General features: G+C 34.7%; 1 protein-coding gene across 4 annotated transcripts in view; it reads left to right on the top strand.

Annotated features, from left to right (window-relative positions):
- MICU3 (mitochondrial calcium uptake family member 3) overlaps positions 1–26,205 on the top strand; it is a 102,974-nt gene that overhangs the window by 44,845 nt on the left and 31,924 nt on the right. For all 4 annotated transcript variants that reach the window (XR_004958029.1, XR_004958030.1, XM_036249674.1 and 1 more), the window contains exons 7-11: positions 77–148; positions 3,780–3,818; positions 13,329–13,424; positions 20,268–20,368; positions 20,787–20,958. Coding sequence is in view for 2 of the 4 variants with exons in the window: in XM_036249674.1 (XP_036105567.1) it covers positions 77–148; positions 3,780–3,818; positions 13,329–13,424; positions 20,268–20,368; positions 20,787–20,958 (480 nt within the window). In the remaining 2 variants the exon portion in view is untranslated. The remainder of the gene's footprint in view (positions 1–76; positions 149–3,779; positions 3,819–13,328; positions 13,425–20,267; positions 20,369–20,786; positions 20,959–26,205) is intronic.

Genomic DNA, 26,205 nt, shown 5'->3' with positions numbered 1-26,205 from the left:
GAATGAAGCTACCTGGATAGGTAGGGACCCAGATATTCTGGTTTGATATTTGACTCTTGATTGGTTTCCTTTTCAGCTTCAAGAGATATTCAGGAAAAAAAATGAAAAGAGAGAAACTAAAGGAGATGAAGAAAAGCGTGCAATGCTGGTAAGAATAATTTATCATAGTTTCAGGTGGGTTTTCTAGATAAAAATTACTTATGTTGAAAACAATAACTAAATTCTGTAACTTTGGAGCTCTCCCTTTCTTGAAAACTTTCTAAACTTCTTATGTAGAAAAACTGCTTTAGTATCGATATCCATTGATATCAGATATTGATATTACACATCTGTATCCATAATTACATTCATGAAATTATTTTTATTCATATTGTTGTTATTCACGAGATTCAATTAATACAGATCATTGTGCATATAAAAATTTAAAGGTGAATTGCAAAGGTTTAATTACACATGTGAGTGAATTTAGTGGTACTGTAACAAAAACAAGGAAATAATATGTTATTTTGCATTCTTAGAAGTATGTATTATAGATTCTTCTGGGATGATGTTTTCTTCTTACTCTGAAGGCAGAGTTAGGCAACATTTCACTCCATTTTCCTACCGATTTTCTTTTGCTTGGACCACGTAGTTCAACCTGACCACATCCCAGGTTCACATAAAAAATGACCAGTACTGAGACCTTACTCTTATTATCTGTAATTATAGATGTGGAAACTGATAGTTGGAAGGGTTAAATATTTTGTCCAAAATTACATAGCAAAGCCAAACTTTGAACTCGGCTGGCCAGTTCAAAATCTACACTTTTACTCACTGTAGCATATTTCTTCATCTAGTACTTAGATAGCAGAAACATGGTGGATTTTATTGGCATGTAAATAATAATCATCTTATTTGCAAATTAGTGATTTGCATTGGTCTACCAGGAATTCAAATAATTAACCTCAGAGAGTTACATTTTTTTATTCTCATTGTTATAAGCATATGTATTCATTTCTATTTTGTTTTTTTTTTTAATCCTCACCTGAAGATGTCTTTATTGATTTTAGAGAGAGAGGAAGGGAGAGACAGAGAAAGAGAAACATCCATGTGAGAGAGAAACGTTGATTGGTTGCCTCCCGTATGTGTCCCTACCGATGATCAAACCCTCAACCTAGGTATGTGCCCTGACTGGGAATCAAATCCACAATATTTTTGGTGTACGGGAGGACACTCCAACCAACTGAGCCACCCAGCTGGGGCTATGTATAAGCTTTTTTAAAAACATGTATTATCTGTAGAGGATGGGTTCCATGTTCAATCCTGATAGATTTATAAAGTATGTATTTACATTTATATTAATAAAAGCAGATTATTAGGATTATGCAGTGCGTATTATTTCATAGCATATTTGACTATGCTATATCACTATTTGTTGACCCACCCCCAAAATACTAATTGACAAAACTTATGGAAGGCACTCTTTAAAAAGCCAAAGAGCTGGTTATAATGTCAGTCAAGTATTAAAGGGGAATTAAGAGTTCTCTAATTCAGGTCTCACAGTTTTCAAATTGTGATCAATAAATCCTATATGAATTAGCCCCATAAGTGCAATTTTTAGAGTATTAGCAAATAACACTAGAGAATTAAATACCTTCAGAAATTTTATTTCCTATAGGTAATATAATATACTGAAAGAGTAAACAGTTATTTTAAATTTGATAGATTAACAGCTGTAATTTATTACATAGACAAGTTGTTAAAATATCATTTAGGAGGTTGAATTATGTTCATTAATCTTGATACAGCTTAGTGATAAAATAGATCGTATTTTAGTGGATAGACATTTAACTGTTTTATTTATTTGTTTATTTATACTACTTCCAGAAAGGACTTAAGGATCTTTCAGTAAGAGTACAGTAAATACTAAGATAATCATTAACATTTACTAAAATATTTAAGTCAGAGTAACAAAGGGACAGAGGGAAGGGAGAAATTATAGCAGACAACTCACACTGGGAAAAACTGTAGGGTCAACACAAAACTTGGCTCTGAACTTCATTGTAGCCCAGGTAAAGTAAATTTAATACGATTTAATGCAAATAGTCTATAACTCATTAACTTGGATTAATTAAGGAAAGTCTATCTGAATTATGAAGTTTAAATTCTATCAGCACACCCAAAATTGTATTATTTTATTTATATGCCTATGGGTCAGTGAAGCATTCCCTAGTAAATATATGGAGAAGGAGACTTGTTTTAAAGAACAAATAAAAAAAACTTGGAAGTAATTTATAACTTGTTTTTATATAAAAGAATGCTTACTAATCATTGATCTCCACTGGGATGTCACATGTATTTATCTTACGTAGTTTAATTAGTATTCCTGAAATCTCATTTACCTAATTTAGCTCAAACTATTTCTTTTTTTTTTTTAATCCTCACCCGAGGACACTTTCTCCATTTTTTTTTTTTGTTCAGATAGAGCGGGAGAGAGAGAAACATCGACGTGAAAGGGACAGACACATCAAGTGGCTGCCACCCACACGACCCAACCAGGGCCAGGGACAAACTGCAACCGAGGTACGTGCCCTCAGCGGGAACCGAATCCGGGTCGGACCGCAGGCCGACACTCTAACCGCTGAGCCAAACCGGCCAGGGCTCAAACTATTTCTTAAAACAGCCTCAGCCCTCTACAACAACACAGTTCTCTACAAACATTTGTTACTATATTTAATGATAAAGATAATTAGTGGTAACTTATTGTTAATAGTCGTCACATTTTAAATTACAAATATGAACTGATGAGATTTTTTAGTTTCGAAGCAATTAAAGTTCAATTTACAGTGAAAATATATGAGTTATATTAGAGAGACAGCATAGCACAGGCTAAGGAGCCAGACTTTCAGGGTGTGAATATTAGCTCTGCCTTTCATTCTGGGTGAAGTTGAAAAAGAAACTTAGCATCTCTGTGGTTCAGTTTCTTCATTTTTACAAAGGGGATAAGAGGAATAATAGTCACCTATAATTGTTATGAGGTTTAAATGAGCTAAAATTTGTAGCCACCTAACAGTATGTGAAATAAACACTCAAAACAAAATTAGTAGAATCGTGTAGCTACTTGAACTGAGTATTTACATACCCAAATCAAAATTAAAACCAAATTTTAAAATATTTACATGCTAAATAAAACTAACTATGCTTCAGAAGGAAAGAGAAACATGAACATAACATTTCTTGGGATACTTCTTGTGTGCTAAACTCTGTTATAGCTGTTTATAAATTTTACTTCTATTTAGTGCTCATTATGTTTTTCCCAGGTAAGTACCATGTCTGTTTTACAGATGAGAAAACATTCTTAGAGAGATTCATTAACTTACCTAAGGTCGTGGTACTAATAAGAGCAGAACAAGATTCTGTCGCAGCTCTCGTACCATTTCTACCTCCGTGCTACTTCATTTAGATCTTCCTCAACAGAACTGCTGAAGTGTGTCCAAAGAAAACTGCATACTTTGAAGGAACATGTTTTACTCAAAGCAATAGCTCTGTCAGAAAGTTACAATGAAAATGGTTGAAGTGAGCACAAATTCATTTAACGTTTAATTATATGAGATTTTTAAAACTTTGCTACTCATCTTTAACACTTATCCCACTTGTGTGTGTGCTCTATGTAGAATGTAGCATAATGATTTGCCCTTCCTAATTAATTGTTTTGTCATCTTTTTCTTTTTTTTCTTTTGCTGTACTTGGGTTCATTCTGAAATGTGACACTTCATTTGGCCCTTTGTGCTCTCTGTCAGCGTCTTCAACTTTATGGATACCATTCACCTACTAATAGTGTATGTACAATACTTTAAATGTTCTTTATGTGACTAGCCCTCACCTGTTATACTTGATGTTATTTTATTATATAAAGCTGTGTCTGCTACTAAAAATGTTTAGGAAGTTATTGAATATGCAACCAAGCCAAATATTTTTATTTCCTTCCTAGATTTATGAGAAGACTAAAATTTACAGAGTAATTGTATATCTTTAACTTTAGATTAAAATAAAAGATGCATGAACAACAACTCTGGTAGAACAATTGAAATATTATAATTTTCAGCAGTATTTAAAGGGTTAAATGCAAATTATGGAGTAGATTTTCAGACTGTGCTCCTGCAGCCACAGGTGTTTTAAGAACTAGATCTACATGTCTGATTCCCTTTCTTTTCTCAATTCTGATACAGAGGTATGTTAATGGGTAGACTTTTCTTAGTTTTCAGTATTTCTCCCAATTTATTTTCTAAAATCTTTGATGCCTGCCTACTTGCCTATGGTCTATACAAAAGTCTGGTATAAGATGACATTGGATATGTTTAATATATCAATGTATCATGTTATTTCTCAAAGATGATTATGATTTTCAGACTCTGTTTCCTGACAAAGTTGGGAGTTCTGTAAATGATCTTCCAAATTTACTCTTCTTATGCTAAGCTTTCTTCCTTTTTGCTTTCTCCTGGGAAGTTGACCTTGTTGGTTAGTGCAGCTACTAAACAACTAAGAATACGTCATGCTCCTTTGAATGATAAACATGCACAATTCATTTAATTTCCCCAAGTTAGAAGGATCCCTCAAATGACACAGATTCCACCTGAGAGAAGGCCTTGAATTCAGGTTGACTGACTCAGGGTTTCTGGCTCAACTTTGTCAGTCCTGCAAGCAGCCATGCACAAAACCTATGTTCTAGATGTGAACATACACTGGAGGCTGATTCAGCATAACATAAACCTCAGGTATCTTGCCCAAGTCAAAGGAATGGACCTAGAATGGGTTGGAGAACAAGCCAAGCCCTTAGGGACCCATATGACGGACTAGTTATTCTGATTCCTTACAAGATACTTACATTTTTTTTCTATAAAATCTACTTTTTGTCATTAAATAAGGTCTAATATTTTCTTAAAATTTTAAAAAGGTTTCTGTTAATCATTTCAAAAATTGCTAAGACTGTGAAAGAGAGAAGTCTTACGTTTTATAATGCCATATGCCCTGTGAAACTTAATAAATGTTAGTACTTATGACTTTATTATTTATGTTTTTAATCTGATTTGCTGTTGCATGAGCCATTTTCCAACTGTGGCAATTTATAATTTTCCTTTAAATTTATAAATAATTATCACCCTGGCCAGTTTGGCTCAGCAGTTGGAGTGTTGGCCTGCGGACCAGAGAGTCCCGGGTTCAGTTCCCACTAGGGGCACATACCAAAATAAATAAATAAATAAATAAATAAATAAATAAATAAATAAATAAATAAATAAATAAATAAAATTCATAAATAATTATCAATAAAATGCAAGCAAACAAGGGAAATTCATTTAAAATTAGAAAAAATTCAGATAGCCTAAAAATTTATATGAAATATCATTGATGTATATATTGCACAAATATATTAGTATAATATTATGAATTAACTGGTAATTATTTGATAATTTCCAGATCTGTAGAGCAACTGGAGTGATAAAGTATCTAATTGGAGTACAGTTCATAGAGCTGAGTATAACCTAAGATTCTACCTGTAGGAAGAAGTTCTTCAGTCAAGGCAGAGGCCCTCTTGACTTTTACCACAGAGGCAGAGATTCTGTGTCTTCTGTAGTAGCCGGAACCAGAATTTAATCACTCCTACAATAGATTTTACCTGTATTCTGTCAAGTCATTTTTTTGCTATATTACTTGCTTCAGTATTCATGACGATCACTGCCTTATAACTTTTTCTGTACCAAACAACCTTGATTCTTTTCACACTTCTCATATAGCCAACTCCTGATTATCTTACCACTGTAATAAAAAGATATATAAAAAAGTCAAAAGACTAAATAATGCAAAAGTTAAGTATATTTGATTTTGGCATGCCTTACGTGACTTTTTAAAACATTTAAAGATTATCTTTACCATATTTCCAATGTTATTTTTAAAATGTACTAATTTTTAGACAGTTTTTTGACACACATTGAGATTTGTTTTATGGACTAAAATAATTTCATTATTCATAAAGACCTGTGTTTGAAAAAAATATGTATGATCCAATTTGGGGTATGGGATTATATTTTTAAGATAATATATATCAAAATATATATGTTAGATCAAATGTTATATGCTTTAAATCTCTCTTATTACTAATGTTTTTGTCTGCTTGATCTGTTGATCAATATGTTAAACTATACATTACAATGATAGACGTTAATTTCTACTTATAATTCTGTTATTTTTTATTTTGTATATTTTGAAACATTGTTATTGCCTATTTTAGAATATAAATTACTTAAATCTTTTTAGTGAACTGAATCTTCTATTACTTACGTACTATCCCTTGATCTCTGGAAATATTTTTGTCTCAAAATCTATTTTTTTGTTAAAATAAATATACTACCTTTATTTTTGTTAATATTTTGTTATTTATCTATTTTGTGTTTTTTTATTTTGTGTTTTTTTCTTCTAGTGATGATGAAGCTTTTCCTGATTTTTAAAATATATTTTTAGTTCAGAAATTTACTGCAAATAAAATATAAATAAAATAATAAGAGTTTAACCACCAAATGGATAAAAAAAAAATATGCCATGCCCCCAAAAGCTCCTTCATATTGTCTCTCCAATCATAATCCTTTCCTCTTCTCCAAAAGATAAATACAATTATGACTTTTACGTAAATCACTTCTTTGCAGTTTTACCACCTACTTATGTCTGCATCATAAATAATATAATTTAGTTTTACCCGTTTTGGAACTCATATAAATGGAATCATACCAATGAGTTGTTCCATGTCTTTCTTCTTTGACTCAAAATCATCATTGTCAATTTCTTTCTCCTTGTATCTAGTCCCAGCCTAGTTCATTCACTTTTATTGCTTAAGCAACAGTTCTCAAACATTTTCATCTCAGGACCCTTTTACATCATTAAAAATTATTGAGGACCCAAAAGAGTTTTTGTTGATGTTAGTTATATCTATCTGTATTTACCATATTAGAAGTTAAAACTGAGAAATTGAATAATATTTATTATCCATTTTTAAATAAAATCTCATGTTAACAAATATTTTTATGAAAAACAACTCCAAAAATGTAGTGAGTACAGTGGTATGTTACGTTCTTTGAAAATCTGTGTACTGTCTGGCTTCATAGAAGACAGCTGGTGTCTCATAGATGCTTCTGCAGTCAGTCTGTTGCAGTACTGTATGTTATTTTGGCAACAAATACTATCAATTGCTTCTCTTGGAGTGACAGGCTCACTTGGTTCATTAAAAAAAAAAAATGTCTGCCAGATACCGAAGTCTGAACAACAATAGATTATCTATCAGTTGTTCTTTCAAGCAAAAATGGTTGTTCATGAAAAAAGTGGCCACTTCCCTTTTCAACACAAATCACCACGCACATGTTTTCCAAAGGCACGCATATTGCTTCGGTAGGCAGAAGCCCTTTATGCATGCTTCCAGTTTCATCTCCTGAATACTGAAAAGATGTGTGCTCAAAGGTCAGTTTAACAAAAGTGTGTTTGTTCTTCAGCAAATACATTCGTAAATGAAACTTTTTTTTTTTTTAATGTGAGTATGTGGAAATGAAGAATGTAATCGCTTTGGTCTTTGATGCCACTGCTCTCCTTAGACCAAGGCTTCAGTGGTTTTACCCTCCGCTGCTTTTGCAACATCAGTGAGACTGTCAACACAGTGCCAAAGGCAAAATAATGCTTTTAAGATGCTTCGAAGAAGATTTGTTTTATAGTTTTTCCAGCTTTTTCGTGTATTCTTAATGAGAAGATTGGTGCTCTTTACTAGCCTGACATTAACAAAAACCTGGTATATCTTTTTCAACCTCTTTCCTTATATTTTAGGTGTGTCTTTATTAAAAATATATTTTGTTGGTTCCTTTTTATATGGGTTATCTGTGCTTTCTAATTGGATAATTTTATTAATTTATATTACTGTGATTAATTTATTTGGATTTATTTTAACTATTCTATATACTTTTCTTACTTACCTTCTTTTTATTTTCCTCTGTATTCATTTAGAAAACATTCTACTCTATTTCCTCTGTATTCTTGAAATTTTAATAAGTATACTTAAAATACAGTCTTAGATTAGGCCATATCTTTACTCTCTTCCTTAAAAATATTCCTTTTTTTTTTTTTTCATCCTCACCCAAAGACATTTTTACATTTATCTTCAGATAGAGCAGGAGGGAGAGGGGGAGGAAGAAAGAGAGAGAGAAACACTGATGTGAGAGAGACACATTGACTGGCTGCCCATATGACCCCAACCTGGGCTGGGGACAAACTGCAACCGAGGTATGTGCCCTTAGCAGGAACTGAACCCAGGACTCTCTGGCCCACAGGCCAACGCTCTAACCACTGAGCAAAACTGGCCAGGGCTAAAAATAGATTCTTAAAGTGCTTTACTATCTTTCATTCCCCTTCTGGCATGGGTACTTGAAATTGCATAATGTTTGCCTTTGACTTTTTTTTTTTTTTTAACATTTTTTTTCTTTATTGATTTTAGAAAGAGAGGAAGTGGAGAGGGAGAGAGAGAGAAATATCAGTGAGAGAGAACATCAGTTGGCCACCTCCTCAAGTGAGGGTCTTCTGGTAAAAATTTTAAAACACTAGTCTGAAAATATCTTTATTTTGCCCTTATTTCCCCCTAGTTTTATTGAAATATAATGGACATATAATGTATTAGTTAAAGTTTTACAACATAACGATTACAACAATAAATTTAGTTAACATTCATCACCTCACATACTTATAATTTTTTTTCTTGTGATGAGAAGTTTAAGGTCTCAGCAAGTTCCAATATACAATACAGTATTGTTAACTATAGTCACTATGCTGTACATTGCATTATTTTTTAAAATATGTTTTATTAATTTCAGAGAGAGGAAGGGAAAGGGAGATAGATAGAAACGTCATGAGAGAAACATTGATTGCTGCCTTCTGTACGCCCCCTACTGGGGATCGAGCCTCCAACCCTGGGCATGTGCCCTGACTGGGAATCCAACTGGTGGCGTCCTGGTGCATGGTACAGTGCTCAGCCAACTGAGCCACACTGACCTGGGAGTCTGCACCTTCTAACCACCTTCACCCACTTACTCATCTCTACTCTGACAACCACTAATCTGTTATGTTTCTATGACTTTGCAGTATTTTTTAAAAATTGAAGTATGGTTGACATATAACATTGTATTAGTTTCAGGTGTACAACAGAATGATTCAATATATAAATATGCCCTTATTTTAAAAGATAATTTTACTAGATATATTATTGTAGGTTGACACTCTCAGCAAATTATGATGTCATTCCAGTCTTCTGGTTCCTGTTGTTGAAATTGAAAAGTCAGTTCTGAGAACCAAATAAAATGTTTAGAAATGAATATCAGAACCACTGAAATTTAATATCGTATTATATATAGCTGCAGACAGAATTAGTAAACTGGAAAATAATAAGAGTAAATTATATAGCATGCAATGTGAAAAGATAAAAATATGGCAAATTGTTAAAGACAAGTTTAGAGACGTGGATATCTATGAAAGCTCCAGATGTTTTTATTGGTCTGTTTTTATTGTTTGTTGTTTCTGCTAGTTCTCACTTATGGTAGTTTATGTTCTTTTATGTTTAGTAATTTTGTATTTTTAGCATATATTTGTTGGAATGCATCTGTGGGGATTCTTTAAGGACTCAGTTAAGGGTGTGTTTTTCCTGTGAAGATGTGTGTGTGTGTGTGTTTCTCTAATACATGAAGAGGAACTACAGTCACATGTAACTTTAAATTACAATTCTCAGACTGTAGTATTTCAGTCCACAGTTTCATAGTGGCACAGATTATGAAGTTTTATGTTTTTCTCTCTGCATTTTAAGTATCACTAATAGTAAAGACAGTTTACTGTCTGAGTGTATGGCCTGCTATTTGGTTGCTATTTTTTCAGTTTGCCTAATCTCTCTGAGTGTAAACATTCTCAGACCCTAACTACATATATGATATTTTCCTGTCTGGACATGGACGACTTTAGGGAGCCATTATTCTGCATTCCACAGTGATACATTCCCATCTCTAAATCAGTCTTCCTTTTTTCTAACTTCCTTTTTTCTTCCTTCTTTTCATCTTTACTTTTCCCCTTCTTTTATTTCCTTCCATTTTTCCTTCTTACTGTTCTTCTGTCTTAGTCCATTTGGACTGCTGTAACAAACTACCATAACCTGGGTGGCTCATAAAGAACAGACATTCCTCACCGAATGGAAACTGTGAGGTCCAGGATTGTGGAGCCAGCAGATGCAGTGTGGTAGCGACAAGGGCCTGCTTCCTGGTTCACAGACAGCACCTTCTCGCTGTGTCCTGACATGGTGGAAGGCGGCATGGGAGCTCTCTTGGGCCTCTGTAATAGGAGCACTAATCCCATTCATGAAGGCTCTGCCCTCTTGACATCATCCCTTTGCATGGGCCTCACCTCCTCCTGATACCATCATCTTGGGGATTAGGATCTCAACGAATTTTTCAGACCATAGCTCACCCTTTCCTTCCTTCCTTTCTTCCATTTTATTTCCTTCCCTTTCTTTCCTTCCTCCTTCCCTCCCTCCCTTCCTTCCTCCCTCCCTCCCTCCCACCCTCCCTCTCTCCCTCCCTTCCTTCCTTTCTTCCATTTTATTTCCTTCCCTTTCTTTCCTTCCTCCTTCCCTCCCTCCCTCCCTCCCTCCCCCTTCCTTCTTTCCTTCTTTCCTTCCTTCCTTCCTTCCTTCCTTCCTTCCTTCCTTCCTTCCTTCCTTCCTTCCTTCCTTCCTTCCTTCCTTCCCTTTTTCTTTCTATCATAAATGTCACGGAATGCCTTGCATAAGATGATGCTTTGGCTCAGCCAAAAAGGCATAAGGAATTCTTGACCAAAACTGCAAAGTTTAAGGAAGTTCTACTAATAACAAACTAAACTTAGGCTGAGAATATGTCAGACTTACAGGATATAGTATATTTGGGACATCATTTTGCCTTTACCACTCATTTTAAAGTTCTTCTAAACTATCTGAGTTTTACCTCTTTAAATGAAGGCCTACCCCTACCTTACATTCTAGTAAGGAGGCCTAAAGCTCAGAGAGTCATCAAAGACACCAAGAAGACTGAGGAAGTCTTTGCCAAATTTTCTACTGTTTACATATGAAAGTATTATAATGTCTGTTTTATAACCATCATAGTATTCAGTTATATTTGGGTATATTGCCCTATCAGTCCTTCCTTAGCCTGCATGTGTATGTTCTGAGTTTGTATTTGATTTGTATTTCATGCTATTAAAATCTATCCTGATTTTTATGGCTACCTTAAGTTTATTTTAAATATACTATTATATTTTGCTGGTATTAAAGATTTCTACTAGTTATGCATGTTCTGAAAATTTACTTTTAATTACATCATCCAAGTCATTAATTAAATAATTAAATACTGGCTCCTGAAAAGACACACATATAGGAATCTTTGACTGCCAGGAAAATCACTGGTGTATTGGCCATGTTTTCCCATTAATTATATACCAGATATTATTTAACACAAGGCATGACAGTAGTTGCTGTGAGAGTAGTGTCCTTTCCCTCAGAAACTTTATAATGTAAAGGAGTCTTTAAGATAATTGTGGCAATTCAGTTACATAATTCTAGTATAATCTAACCTTTGGAGCTAAATAAAAAGTGGAAACATTTTCTGCAGGAGGGAACTATTAAGCTGTTATGTTCCAAATAAAACCTGTTTTAAAAAGTTATATATTATCCTGATAGATATATACATTCTTATTTTAAAATATAGGAATGCAAAAAGGAGAAAATAAAAAAAATATATATTCAAATGCCACCACTCAGAGATAATCAGTATGTTGGAGTATATTTATCTCTTTTCTGTGTACAGGAAATATATTTTTCTATAGAGGTCCATGTCAGTAGAGTAGTTTAGTCTTATTTTCTAGTTGATAGATTTAACAGTCCTTTTCTTTATCATATACTAGTAACTTCTAAGTTACAATTTAAAAATATATCCATGTTCTAAATATTTAGATAATATTTTCAGAGTATTTAATCTAGTTCCCATTTATTGAGGTCCTACCATACCTATATGAAAGCAAATGAACTGCGTCAGTTCTATATTCAGCTCATTGTACTTATTTAGCTTATAATTGTTAGTTAAAGCTTGTTTAGTTACTAAAGACGGTGATGAGCAGATCTCTGTCATATTGCTAAATTTACACTTATGGTAATAAATATGTCTGTGCTATAAAAGGGACTCTTGCTAAATAATACTAAATTATTAATGTATTTAAAGATTCTATTAAAATAAAGGCAATAGGCAGTGCTTTCTAGTTAACAATGCATTGAAACTTAGATCTTTAAAATAATTCTCAGATGCGTTGTAATTTTATTGGTGGCATCGGACTTTTAAAAATTAATACACACCAAAATAAAAGTTCTCTCATCATCAGCCACTCACTCCTGAGTGTACTGTGCAGCATTTTCTTCCCACAATCACCAAAAGAACACCAAGCCTGAGAACGTGGAGAGTCTTCCCTGGTAAATTTGGACAAAAATTGCATTTAATTATTTTTGAGTCTCTATAAACTCGTACATATATAGACTCTGTAAACTCTTAAGCTTATAGTTCTGCATTTTCATATGAAGATTAGATGATACTTCTTAGTCTTGATATCACCTTCTTCAGACTAGCCAATACTGAGGTAGAAGCTAGTGTTCTGTCCTTATAGTAGATCAGAAAGTCCCTTATCTATTCACAACAGACACACACATCAAATCCCTGAGTAGCTTTGTGTAGTTTGATATAACTGGCTTATTTCTTTTTGACAAATTTTGGATTAATTTAAATTTGGTTTCTCTAAAGTGTGGATATGGTCATTTTGGTTCTTTGATGCACTAACACAATGTATGCTAGCCAACACTAATTCATTTTTAAATTAATCCTGATTCTTATTGGTTGCTACAAAATTCCCCAAACTTTCTACAAATGAATTTACTTCACATCAGATGTGAATAAAATTTTTATTTCACACTTTCTTAGAAGTTACACGTTTCAGTAGTAGTAGGGCATGGGGGAGGGGGTGAAGAATATGATTCTTTTTGACAAAGCCACATTGTACTTTGAAAGAGTGGTTATATACCATTACACCTTTGAAAGTACCCCAGCTTTAGCAGCAGTGTAATTTAATACTGTTGTGTGCAGCAGAAAACAAAAAAGGTAAGCTAATGTGTTTTCTTTTCAAGGTTGGCTAGAAGAGATTTAAAGTGTATAAATTATCGTTCTTTGTGACTATTCTTTAGATTTCAGTTGTGCTTCTTAAAACCTCTACAGGTACTTAAAACAGATGCTGAGGAACTTGTCTCCAGAAGCTATTGGGATACACTGAGACGTAATACAAGCCAAGCACTCTTTTCAGACCTCGCAGAGGTATAATTAAACCTCAACCGGGTCGTACTATTTATTTACCATTTTGTTAATCTCTTCCTCGTTTATTTCAGTCACAATGATGGAACCTAAAATATATTTTATATGTTTCCTTTTCTCCAGTAAAGCAATAATTTCTAGATATAAATGGTGAATTTGAATGTATCAGCTGTGCTGGCAGAGGCTGCAAGGTCACCTGTAATAGTCTATGTTAAATCAAATTGCTTGTAGAAAACATGGCTTTCTAGCTTAACTAAAAGGAAATATTGTTATTTTTAACTTAAGGATTACTTTCAGAAATTTTGAAAATACTATTTCATAGTTTCACAGATTCTTCTAACCTTATAACTTGCAATGTTACATGAAATGCTGAAACTTTTAACTTTGGTAAAAAATATCTAATGCTCTAGGGTTACGGGAGATTTAAACACTTAAATTTCCTAATATTAATAGAGAGTAGCTTACCAAGGGTGGGGTGTGGAGCAGGTGCAGTAAGAGCAGTCAATCAAGGAAGGGAAGAACATTTCACCTTGACCTTGTTTAGGATGGCCAGTGCATGGAAAATAAAAAGCAGACTGACTGTTATTTGTGTGTGTTTGAATCGTGTAGAGACACACACCTTATTGCTGCACTCAGACTGCTCCCAGCACCCTACTCTGATCATGCCACTGTTAATAGGGATTTGTCATTTTAATAGGGCTGTGTTTTGTAGATTACACACTGTTTGTGTTTTAAGAAATTTTCTTATTGATTTGAGAGAGAGAAACATCAATTTGTTGTTCCATTTATTTGTTACTTATGCATTCATTGGTTGATTTCTTGTTTGTGCACTGACTGGGGATCAAACTCACAACCTTGGCATATTGGGATGATGCTCTAACCAACTAAGCTATCTGGCCAGGGCTTATTGTTTGTTTTCTATTAAGAATTTTTTTTTATCCTCACCCGAGGACACTCTTCCATTTTTTATTCAGATAGAACAGGAGGGAGAGAGAGGAAGAGGGAGAGAGAGAAACATCGATGTGAAAGGGACATGAGTGGCTGCACGACCCAACCAGGGCTGGGGACAAACTGCAACCGAGGTACATGCTCTTAGCGGGAACCAAACCCAGGTCTCTCTGGACCGCAGGCCGACACTCTAACCGCTGAGCCAAATTGGCCAGGGCTCTATTAAGAATTTTTAAGAACTTTTCTAGAGATGGCTGTCACTCTTACTACAAATGACTTTGCAGTAAATACTAAGAGATGTATTTTTCATTAGATTTTTCTTTATAAAGTTGGTTTCTCGCTTCTTTTTCTAAAGTTTGACTTTTAAAAGTTACACCTAAAAATATCTAGAGAAGTAAACTGGATCAGGTATAATTTCTGTTATTTATATATACAGTGTTACTCAATTGATACCTCTAGAATAGGGCAAACCCTTAGAAATGTTCATTTCTTGTCAATTGTGCTCAATTTTAAAATCCCAAAACAAAGAAAGCATTTTCCCTATCTCTAATCTGTCTTTGATATATCAGTATGATATAATTATGATGAGAAATTAATCTTTTAAAATTACCTTTTAAATCTGAAGTATTTTTAGGCATAAAGTGGTAATAGATGTTCCATTTATAGACATTTTATTATTATTTTTAATCCTCACCTGAGGATATTTTTCTATTTATCTTCAGATAGAGTGAGAGGGACACATCAACTGGCTGCCTCTTGCACTACCATGAACTGCAACCGAGGTATGTGCCCTTGACTGGAATTGAACCCATGACTCTTTGGTCCAAGGGCCAGTGCTCTGCCGCTGAGCCAAACCAGCCAAGGACCATTTATAGACAATTTAGAAGTGTTGAACTCTGTCATCTGTGCAGGACAAAGTAAAGGCACTACTATGAGCCTTTACTTTTCAGTGCCTAAAAGTAAGAGCAACGCAGGACCCTGTGAGTCCGTACAAGCCACTGTGGCCTAGCTTCCATTTAAGTCATGTCACTGTTCTCGCTCCCTGTGCCGGACTCTGTCCACCTCTCAGCTTCCAACCTGTCTTTAATCTCACTGGACTCTGCTAAACATTCTCACAATTAGACACAATCTGTTAACTAGATGTTGAATTTAATTCATATCCTGGGAGGTTTAATAGCAGAAGGCCCGTCAGCTCTTATATGCACTCAAAGATTATAAAAGATTATAGGATCTTTTGAAGATAATTCTCACTCTGTCAGAGGTATGCTGGAGCGGACTTTTTTGGCTTCTCACAGCTAATTCTGCACATCTCTTCCCAACTCATCCTTCTGTTAAATCCCGTTGGTACTTTAAAAGTGCCCGTGGTAGGAGTATTAATACCATAGGAATTGGCAAACACTACAAACCAGGCTTTTTTCCCAGGTGAGCCTGTTTACCAGCACACTGTTGGCTGTAGTCAATCCATTCTGTCATCATAAGATGCTAAATTAATTAATAAATTGATGCAAACAGCATGAAAGTAAATTTGACGGAGAAGAGAAGGTAGAAAAGAAAAAGAAGAAAACAAAACATATTGTATTCCAAAGAAAAATAATTATTTAGGAATAATCTCTGTTATCACCCTCCCAGAGAGGATAATGGAAAATTAAGTATATTTAAGTTACAACTCATTCTAATTCCTTATAGGTTACTACTGATGCCAATGTAACATTGAATTGTTTATAGTATCAGTATTTCAGGATTCAAATTGGTACAGAAAGAAAGCTTAGAAATCTGTTTATTAGTTTCTCATGTTTTTAATATAAATATTGAAATAAGCATTTTCCTTAAATATTGTAGGTAAATTTGAGATTAGCCTCTCATATTCTTATTCCAGAGCTGTTTCTAACAACAGATATTTTTCAATCATAGTAAAACCATACTATAATAAAATTTGAATATGCCACAGCTAACACAACTTTCTAACCAAAATAATAGTAAATGAATTTATAGTACAATATAATCCTCTCTCAAACATCTGTTGAATACAGTCTGAGTTACCAAATTATAAACACTATTTTGAGTTTTATAGCTGAAATTTAAAAGTTTTTGTTTGCTTTAAACTTTACTTGTCCTGCCCTGGCCGGTTTGGTTCAGCCGTTAGAGTGTCGGCCTGCAGTCCCGAGAGACCCGGGTTCAGTTCCCACTAAGGGCATGTATCTCGGTTGCAGTTTGTCTCTGGCCCTGTTTGGGTCGTGCAGGTGGCAACCACTCGATGTGTCCCTTTCACGTCGATGTTTCTCTCTCTCTCTCTCTCTCTTCCTCTCTCTCCCTCCCACTCTATCTGAACAACAACAACAAAAAAATGGAAAAATGTCCTTGGGTGAGGATTGAATAAATTAAATAAATAAATAAATAAACTTTATTTGTCCTTAATAAGTTTCAATAGATTAGTCAATGAATGGAGTTTGAAGATTTCCTCCAGCCCTTGGATAGAGCTTGAGAAGATTATCACATTGTAATCAGTAGAAATATGTTGACAGGATATTCTTAAAATCCTTTCTTTTAATAGTTTGACATATTTTTACTAGATGCAGATTTACTAATCTGTTTGTTTGGTTTTTTAATGAAATCATCTAAAGTAAATTTTAATCAAAACAAAGTCAGATAATGGCCTTTCATGTAAATGACCCGTGGGGTTCTTTTGTGGCAGTTTCTTGCTTTGTTATGAAAACACCTGAATTCATTTTATTTTAACAATGAGCACAAGAATCAAAGGGACGAAGGCTCTATTTTTGTCTCAGCCCTCCTGTGATGTAAGTTATATAACACTGTCAGGATACCAAGGACTCAAGTATGGTTTTCTGTGATTCCCAACAGTACTCTGTTTCATTGAAAGGGGGTGGAGGGGAGGGAGTTTTCACCATTTCCATTTTCTAATTTTTTTTCTCTAATGTCAAACTTTTACTTATGCCTCTGTGGGTCTGGATTATCTGGATAAGTGCAACCTAAGTCTAATAAGATTTTCGTGATGAAAGACTGTAAATGAAGATCTACTCTGCTCTGTGGGCATGAGAAAAACTGGCTGAATGAGGTCATTATTTAGAACCTGTATAAAACAAAGCCATCTTAGTCCAGTGTATTATGTCTGCAAGTAAAGGACATCACAACACTAGAGAAAGCATTCCATAATTATGTTATCTGACTTTAGGTATTTCTATAATGTCTCAATGTAAGGCATTTTTAAAAGATCTATATAACATACACGTGTAGTTTCAATAACAAAAAAGAAGTAAACGTGTACCACGTAAAAATCTGGTTGGTTGTTTTTGCATTAAGCTTCGACATTATTATCATTTCTATCTTGTCCTTTTTCAACTTCTTGAAACACAGTGATTTGGCGAAAATAATGCTAGCTAACATTTATTGGGCCTTTACAGTGTGCCAGTTATAGTGCTAAATGATTTATATGTGTTACCTGTACCTAATACAACAAGCCTTCAGAGTAGGTACTGGTGTTATTTCTGAGGGTAATAATGTCCTCAGAGAGACTGACTTCCCCAAGGTCACTTAACTATAAGGAAAAATGTCAGAACTCTGACTCTTGAGTTCATCATATCTGCTCACACTACTGCTTATTTGTGAAGGAGCAGTTTTTTCTAAAACATCATCCCTCCTTCTGTAATCCATCATGTCCCTCTCCATGTTCCGTTCCTCCAACTTCCAGGTGGATACCCCAGTTACTTGCTGACTTCTGAGCCTCTCTCCTATGCTTCATTTAGGCATGCCCTCTCAAATATTTTCTTCCCCTACTGATTTAAGCTGCTCCATGGACAATAAACTGATTAGACTTGATTGTATACAATCACACAAAAAATGTCTATAATTAACGAGATATCCACCACCCCAAGTCTTACGCATTTTTTCAAAGCTGCTTACAACTACCAATAAGAACATTTGTATATTTCTTTTACATTCATATTCTAATTTTAGCCTCAAAATTATTATTATAGATAGGGTTATTCCCATTTTATAGATCAGGTAGCTGAAGGTCAGAAAGTCGGTCAACCAGGCGTTCTCATTTCAAATCCTGCATTTCCGTTACAGCAGTCAGCCTCCTCAACCCGCAGCCGCCGGGGAGGGCAGTAGTGCCTTTGGAGCACTGCCCCAAATTACCCCAGTCTGCTGGCATGTATGGAGCCCTGAAAGGCTGGTACCACTAATGTTCCTCAGCATCCATGGTAGGCTTGCTCAAGAAGGGGTACTTCACAGGTGGTGCAGGAATGACACCTGGTTTCCTAGCTGTGTTGTTTTCCCACTAGCAGTCAGATCTTCAGAGAACGCCCTTATCCCAGAGAGAACTTCTGGGTTATTCCAACTCCTGAAAATACTTGGGATTTATCAGCAAACAAAACTGAGAAATAGTAGAGATCTTCTAAACCAATTACAAGGAGGTTATGTGCTAGAGATTACCTAGAAAAATTCAAACTAAATTACTTAAATATAGACTAGATGATTAATAAGAATTTCAACAATTTTAGATAATTGAAAGTAGAAGATATCCTACATGTTGGAGTTTTTAAGAGAGGCATGAGTACTCGATGTAGCAGAGAGATCACTTTAGAAAAAGTGTCTTGCATTAAAAGAGGGCATGTTGGAGGGAAAAGACGAATCGGAAAATGGAGCCTCTGTGACCCCATACTAGTTGTTAGAAGAGAATTATACTTGGATTAGGGAGAAATAAAGATCCTATCAATGTTATGAAGGATAAAATAGCTATCTTCATGAAAGATTGGAAAGAGGGCTATAAGGAATCAAAGGATTACCAAAGTTTAGAGTGTGGAAGAGGAGAAAAGTGATCCTTTGTAGGGAAGTATATACTTTCTATTTCTTGTGTTTTTATGGAGTACTTATTGTCAGGATTCTGGCTGAGAAGTAATACGTTTCAAATATGTCCCTTTTAGTAGAGAAATTGGTCATTATTATGTAGCCTCTTATATTTTCAGGATGATATGTTGGAGAGGCACAGTTATGTGAAATGTATCCTTTTTTACCTGAATTTCTAAGATAGGTGTGAGTTAAGGGCCAAGTGAAGAAGGAAGGGAAGGGAACAGATGGGGAGGAAGGGACCGAAAAGAAAGGAAAAACCTATAAAGCTACATAAAAGCAAAGAATGAAGATTTTCCATAGGCCATTGAACTTTATAAAGGACTATAATTAAGCTATTTTAAGAAAATACTTGTTGGAACTTGGTTTATCAAGTTGAGTGAGAAAGGAAAAACCCTCTGGAATTTTTCAAAAAATAATGTAAGAGTTCTCTTTGAAAAACATTATAGATGATGTAAATTCCAAAGTAATACGACTGTAGTTTCTCTTTCAAATTATAATATCTTCTACCTAAAGTACCATAAATATGGAATGCAATAAAAAAAGTGTGATGGTTAAGGAAGCTATTTTGTAAAGCTTGAGACCATTCCTTTGTCAGCCTTATATTCAGTACATCTGAAGAATTACCTCTTTTGAACATCCTAAAAAAAAATGGATTTTTTAGGTTAAGAAAAGTCATACTAGAAGTAAAAATAAAATATTTTGATGATTACTAAAAGAGTTCAACTATTTTAGATAATTTAAAATATAGATACCCTAATTAGAGGTATAAAACTTCCTAAAATATATAATCATATCTTTAAAATTATTTGAAGCTAAAGATAGATTTTATTCATATATCTGTTTTCTAATTTTTAACTTCATTTTAACTGTAATGACATTTATTAATACAGCCTTATACTGTTTATTCTAACATTAATATATTTGTGTTCTGGATATTTATATGTTGATAAAAATCTCTGAGGGATATTGGGTATATCTATTCTGTTTGTTTATTGCAGCTAACCTTTAAATTGTGATTTTGTTTAAAAGCGTGCTGATGACATTACAAGTTTAGTAACAGATACTACACTTCTTATACACTTCTTCGGAAAGAAAGGAAAGGCTGAGCTCAACTTTGAAGATTTTTATAGGTAAGCTTAATTTTTGTATTTGTATTGAAGGAAATGCTAATGTCAGAAAGGTCTTTAGAATCACCTAGTGCAGTGATACCTCATTGCTGCTTTCATCTTAACTGAAGGTATTAGGTTTAACAAATGTCCACTTCTATCAGTACCAGTATTACAGTGGTTGTATTGATAAGTATACTAGGAAGTCAGTGAATGATCAAACTGTCTGGATATCGGAATTGTTATTTCCAATACATTTGGAAGCACTGCAGTAAATACTAGACACTACATATTAAGTCCTTAAATCTCCTCACTACCTTGCAAGGTATTTTGGTTATCCCCATTTTACAACTGAGGAAGCCAAAGACCTGAGAGGCTAAGTACCATCTGTTATCGTCACTCTTCATTTATTTTATTCATTCTTTATGTACTTTTGTCATAGATTCATGGATAACCTCCAAACAGAAGTTCTAGAAATAGAATTCCTTTCCTACTCTAATGGGATGAATACCATCAGTGAAGAAGATTTTGCTCATATTCTTTTACGATATACAAATGTGGAAAATATATCAGTATTTTTGGAAAATGTGCGTTACAATATTTCTGAAGAAAAGGTATCTAGTCCCCCATATTTATTGTGTTGCATGTGTTATTATCTTGTAATCACATAGGTCTCTAAAATATATTGTCCTTTGTTTGTTCTTTTGCTCTTCTGTGGATTATTACTTTGGCTATATAATTTGTTTTCCTATATGTTGTAAGTGTTCTGGCTAAAATTTAAAAATTGATTAATTCGATATTCTGTATAGATATTCATACTTTTCTCAGATATGCTAAGAACCGTTAATGTTGTTAACAGTTGTTTTATTCAAATTGCAAATATCATTTTTCAAGAGAATTCTGCTGAGCTCTATGCTTTGACTACTACATAAACATCACCTCATTTAAGCAGTTTATATTGACCTCAGTTCAGTCACACTTATTCATTTCTATAACATCCTTAGTAAAAGGTCATTTGAAGATGGCCATTGATGAGTGAGTGATCTTATCAGCAGTTGAAGTGAGGTTTTTCAAAGAGTTTGGGTGGCATGAATGGTTAAGAACTTGGAACGACTGATTGTCTATTTGTTTAGCAGCAAGTGTTTTGTCAGCAATTCTGCGCAGTTGTGCATTATCTAGTGGTATTTGAATGCATCATTGCAACCAAATAGAACTGGTGTTACAAGTACCCCTTCAAGCATGGGATGTTTTGGATATATTGCCTTCTGTTTGTGTTTGTAGAAGGATCAAGTTAATCTCTCCAAGAAAAACTTGCAAATAGTTTGACTTTGTTTAAAATGGATACACGGTGACAGTGCTAACAATTCTTCTTGTCCCCTAAGAATGAAAAAAAAGGAATTGATGCATTTGGCCATTAGTTATACATAATCTCTTAATTAGAGGTCTTTTCTCTGTTTTACATGTTAAACTGATTTTTTCCAACTCTTAGACACTTCCCTAAAAATAAATATTGGAGATTGTACTATGTCAAACTACTAGGGTATTTTTAGAGCCTTAAAGAATCTGCTTTTTAAATTCTTTTACTATATGGAAACTTATAGAAATCTATAATTCAAAAAAATTAATTCTAGGGTGAAGAGTGTATGGGACCTCCTTGTGTTGTTTTTGGAACTATTTTTTACATCTAAAATTATTTCAAAATAAAAACTTTTTTTCTAAGTTAAATTCAGCTTCTGAAAACTTCTAATTGACAGAACACTACAAATCATTACAGTAAAAAGGGGAAATTTTTGCAAATGAACCAATACTGATTCTCATTGATTTCTTTTTGGAACTGTCTGTCTCATCAATCCTTAAAACATCTTCCAGATATTGACATCTTTCTTTTAGAAAAGGGGAAGCTGAGGCTCTTGAGTACTTACATACTTGCCCAAGGATTCAAACCCCAGATCCTAAGCCACTGATATTGCTATCACACTCTACTTAAGTCTTTCCCTTTCTTTTACTCTCTTCCCCTTCTCTCCAAAAGAATGACAACTACAACCATTTGAATAGCACTTTACATTTCTAAAATACTTTAATTTCCATTCATTTACCTAGCTCATAGTAATCACCTATATCAAGTGGCTAGATAAGCAATATCCTTCTTTCATGGAAATACTTAGTGGAGACCTACAATAAACAAGTAAGCAAAAAAATAAATAACATTTTTCAGATAGTGATAAATATTATGAAGAGGACCAAATGTCATGGAGAGTGGGAAAGAAGATGTACTGTTATGGAAAGATGTTCTGAAGAGGTAGCTTTGAGAAAAGACTATGAGAAATTACCTGTGCAAAGATCTGGATGAACAGTGTTGTAGGCAGAGGAAAGAGCAAATACCAAAGTTTGCCAGTCTTACCTTAGAGCATGGGTGTGATGTGCATTCCGTCTGCAAGTATTTATTCAGCAAGTATTTGTTGTCCACCCTGACATTCAAATGTGATCTGACTTGTATGCCAGATATGACCTGATTTATATTTCAAGAGATCATCTTGGCTAATAGACTTTAGTTGGCTCAGCTTTGAAAGAAAGAAAGACAAATTAGGATGTTGTAGGAGTGCAGAAGAGATGCATGGCTTGGACCAGGGCCAAAGAAGGGAAAAGTTTTCAGACACTGGATCCATTAAAAAGTAGAGCTGATAGAACTTGTTGTTGCTGGATTAGTCTTCAATATGAAGGAAAAATAGGAATCAAGAATTCCTAAGTATTCCCTGGTCGGTTTGGCTCAGCAGTTAGAGCATCAGCCCGTGGACCAAAGAGTCATGGGTTTGATTCTGGCTGAGGGCACGTACCTCAGTTGCAGTTCGTCCCAGCCCTGGTCCAGGTCATGCGGGAGGCAGCCAATCCATGTGTTTCTCTCACATCGATGTTTCTCTCTCTCTCTCTCTCTCTCTCTCTCTCTCTCTCTCTCTCTCTCTCTCTCTTTCTCTCCCCCCCCCCCCCCCGCCTTTGCTTCCACTCTATCTAAAGATAAATGGAAAAAATATCTTGAGGTGAGGATTTAAAAACAAAAAGAATTCCTAGATTTTGGCCTGAACCACAAGGTGCAACAGTGGTGCTATTTATTGAGCTAAGAAGACTACAAGTTTGGGATTAGGAAAAGAATCAGTAGTTTTATTTTGGACCAGTTAAGTTTGAGATTCCATTGAGATATCTAAGTGAAGAAATTATGCAGACAGTTGGATATATGACTCTAGCATTCATGGGTACAATCAAGACTACTTCTTCAGTGTATAGACTTTCAAACTGTGTCTCCAGCTTAAACTTCTTTCCTGAATTTCAGACTTTTACATCGTACTGCCTTCTCAGCATCTCCACTTGGTATCCAGTGGACATCTCAGGTTTAATAGTTGCAAAATTAAACCGATTATCCCAAGAAATCTTGCTGCACACACCATCTTACCTGTTTCAGTTAATGGAAACTCCATCTTCCTAGTTGTTCTAGCCAACTAGGAAGTTGTTTTTGGACTCCTTTCTTGAACAGTTTACATACAGTCCATCAACAAATCCTGTTGACAATGCCTCTATCAGAATTTGACCACTTCTTGCCATCTTCATTGCTAATTCTCTCTTGCCCAGGTTACTGTAGTTGCCTCTTAAATCATCTCTCTGCTTCCTACTTTGTCTTCCTACAATCTCTCCTCCGTTTAGCATTTAAGAAAATACTTTATACCATGAGTCATAGTAACTCCTCATTTTTCTCCAGGTTAAAAGCCAAGATTTTAGTGGCCTACAAAGGCTGCACAAGCTGTTCCATCATTATCTTTGACCTCATTTCCTGTCATTCTCTTCCTTGCTCACTCTGCTGAGCCTCACTGGCCACTTTTTGTTTCTCAATACCAAGCAATCGTATATGTCAGGGGCTTTTGTTTTTTTTTTGTTTTTTTTATCCTCACCCGAGGACATTTTTCCATTTTTTTGTACAGATAGAGTGGGAGGGAGAGAGAGGAACAGAGAGAGAGAGAAACATCGATGTGAAAGGGACACATCGAGTGGTTGCCACCCACACGACCAACCAGGGCCGGGGACAAACTGCAACCAAGGTACGTGCCCTTAGCGGGAACCGAACCCGGGTCTCTCTAGACCGTAGGCCGAAGCTCTAACCGCCGAGCCAAACCGGCCAGGGCTATGTCAGGGGCTTTTGTACGTGTTCTTTTCTCTGCCCATCCACGTGGCTATTTTATTTTTCAGTGATATCTACCCTTCCAATCTAATTTATAAATGATCACCTATTATATAAATAATATATAATCTATAATATAAGTAATACTTATTATATAAATTATAATCCTCTCCCTTGATATTTGATATTTCTTATTTCCTCTTTCCTTAATCTATTTTTATTTCCTTAGCATTATCATCTAACATACTATGTAATTTGCTCGTTTTTATTTTTCATTGTTTATCTGGATAAACAATAGAATATACTTATTGTTATTTATTTAGTCTGCCTTCTTCAACTAGAATGTAAACTCCAGGAAAACTGGTATTTTTTATCTCTTTTATTTACTCATATATCTATAGTATCTAGAACCCCAGTTGAATGAATTAATAGATATTATTTAGAGATACAGAACTTAAAGCTTTTCTGTTTTTGTGAATTTTACCTACAGGTATATTCACTTGCATGAAATGGCAGATATACAAGTTTATTATAGTGTTGATTATAGTAGCGAAAGATTGAAAACTACCTAAATATCTTTTAGTAAGTCACTGGTTAAATAAATTGTGATGTACCTATAGAATGGGATAAAGCAGTTGAAAAAAAGACCAAGAAAATTCTTTATGTACTAAGATAGAATGACCTCCAAGATATAGTAGATGAACAAGAGCACAGTTGTTCACTTCTGGCCTCCGTGGCTTCTGATGAGAAATCAGCTGTTAGTCTTACTGGGGAATCCCATCCATGTGAAGAGTCCTTTTCTCCTGTTGCTTTCAAGATTATCTTTTCTTTGGCTTTTGACAGTTTGAGTATAATGTGCCATCGTGTGGATCTTTTTCAGTTTCTTGTATTTGGAGTTTATTGAGCTTCTTGGATGTGTCAAATCACATATTTCATCAAATTTGTGAGGTTTTCAACTATTATTTCTTTAAATATTTTTTCTGCTACTTTCTCTTTTTTCCTTCTGGAAGTCCTACAATGTATATATTGGTACACTTGATGGTGTCCCCAGGTCCCTTAGGCTCTGTTCATTTTTCTTCATTCTTTTTTCTTCCTGCTCCACAGATTGAATAATTTCAATCTTTAATTTCACTGTTTCTTTCTTCTACCTGCTCAAATCTGTTTGGAACCTCTCTAGTCAGTTTTTCATTTCAGTTATTATAGTTTTCAGCTCCAGATTTTTTGTTTGTTTCTTGTTTTAAAATTTCTATTTTTTGCCCTGGCCGGTTTGGCTCAGCGGTTAGAGCGTCGGCCTGCGGTCCTGAGAGACCCGGGTTCGGTTCCCGCTAAGGGCACGTACCTCAGTTGCAGTTTGTCCCCGGCCCTGGTCGGTTGTGCGATGTGTTCCTTTCACATCGATGTTTCTCTCTCTCTCTGTTCCTCTCTCTCCCTCCCACTCTACCTGAACAAAAAATAAAATGGAAAAATGTCCTCTGGTGAGGATAAAAAAAAAAAAAAAAAATTTCTATTTTTTTATGTTGTTAATACACAGTTTTCCTGACTTCCTTTAGTTCTTTGCCTGTAGTTTCCTTTAGCTCTATTAAGCATATTTAAGACAATTTAGTAAAAAATCTTTGTCTTTTTAGTCTGGGCGTCCTCAGGATGGTTTCTGTTGATTTATTTTTTTTCCTGTAAATTTTTCTACTTCTTTGTATGC

The sequence above is a fragment of the Molossus molossus genome, unplaced genomic scaffold (genome assembly GCF_014108415.1).
Source record: "Molossus molossus isolate mMolMol1 unplaced genomic scaffold, mMolMol1.p scaffold_m16_p_9, whole genome shotgun sequence".
In the NCBI taxonomy this organism is placed as follows: Eukaryota; Metazoa; Chordata; class Mammalia; order Chiroptera; family Molossidae; genus Molossus; species Molossus molossus.
This window is presented reverse-complemented; position numbering and strand designations above follow the sequence as displayed.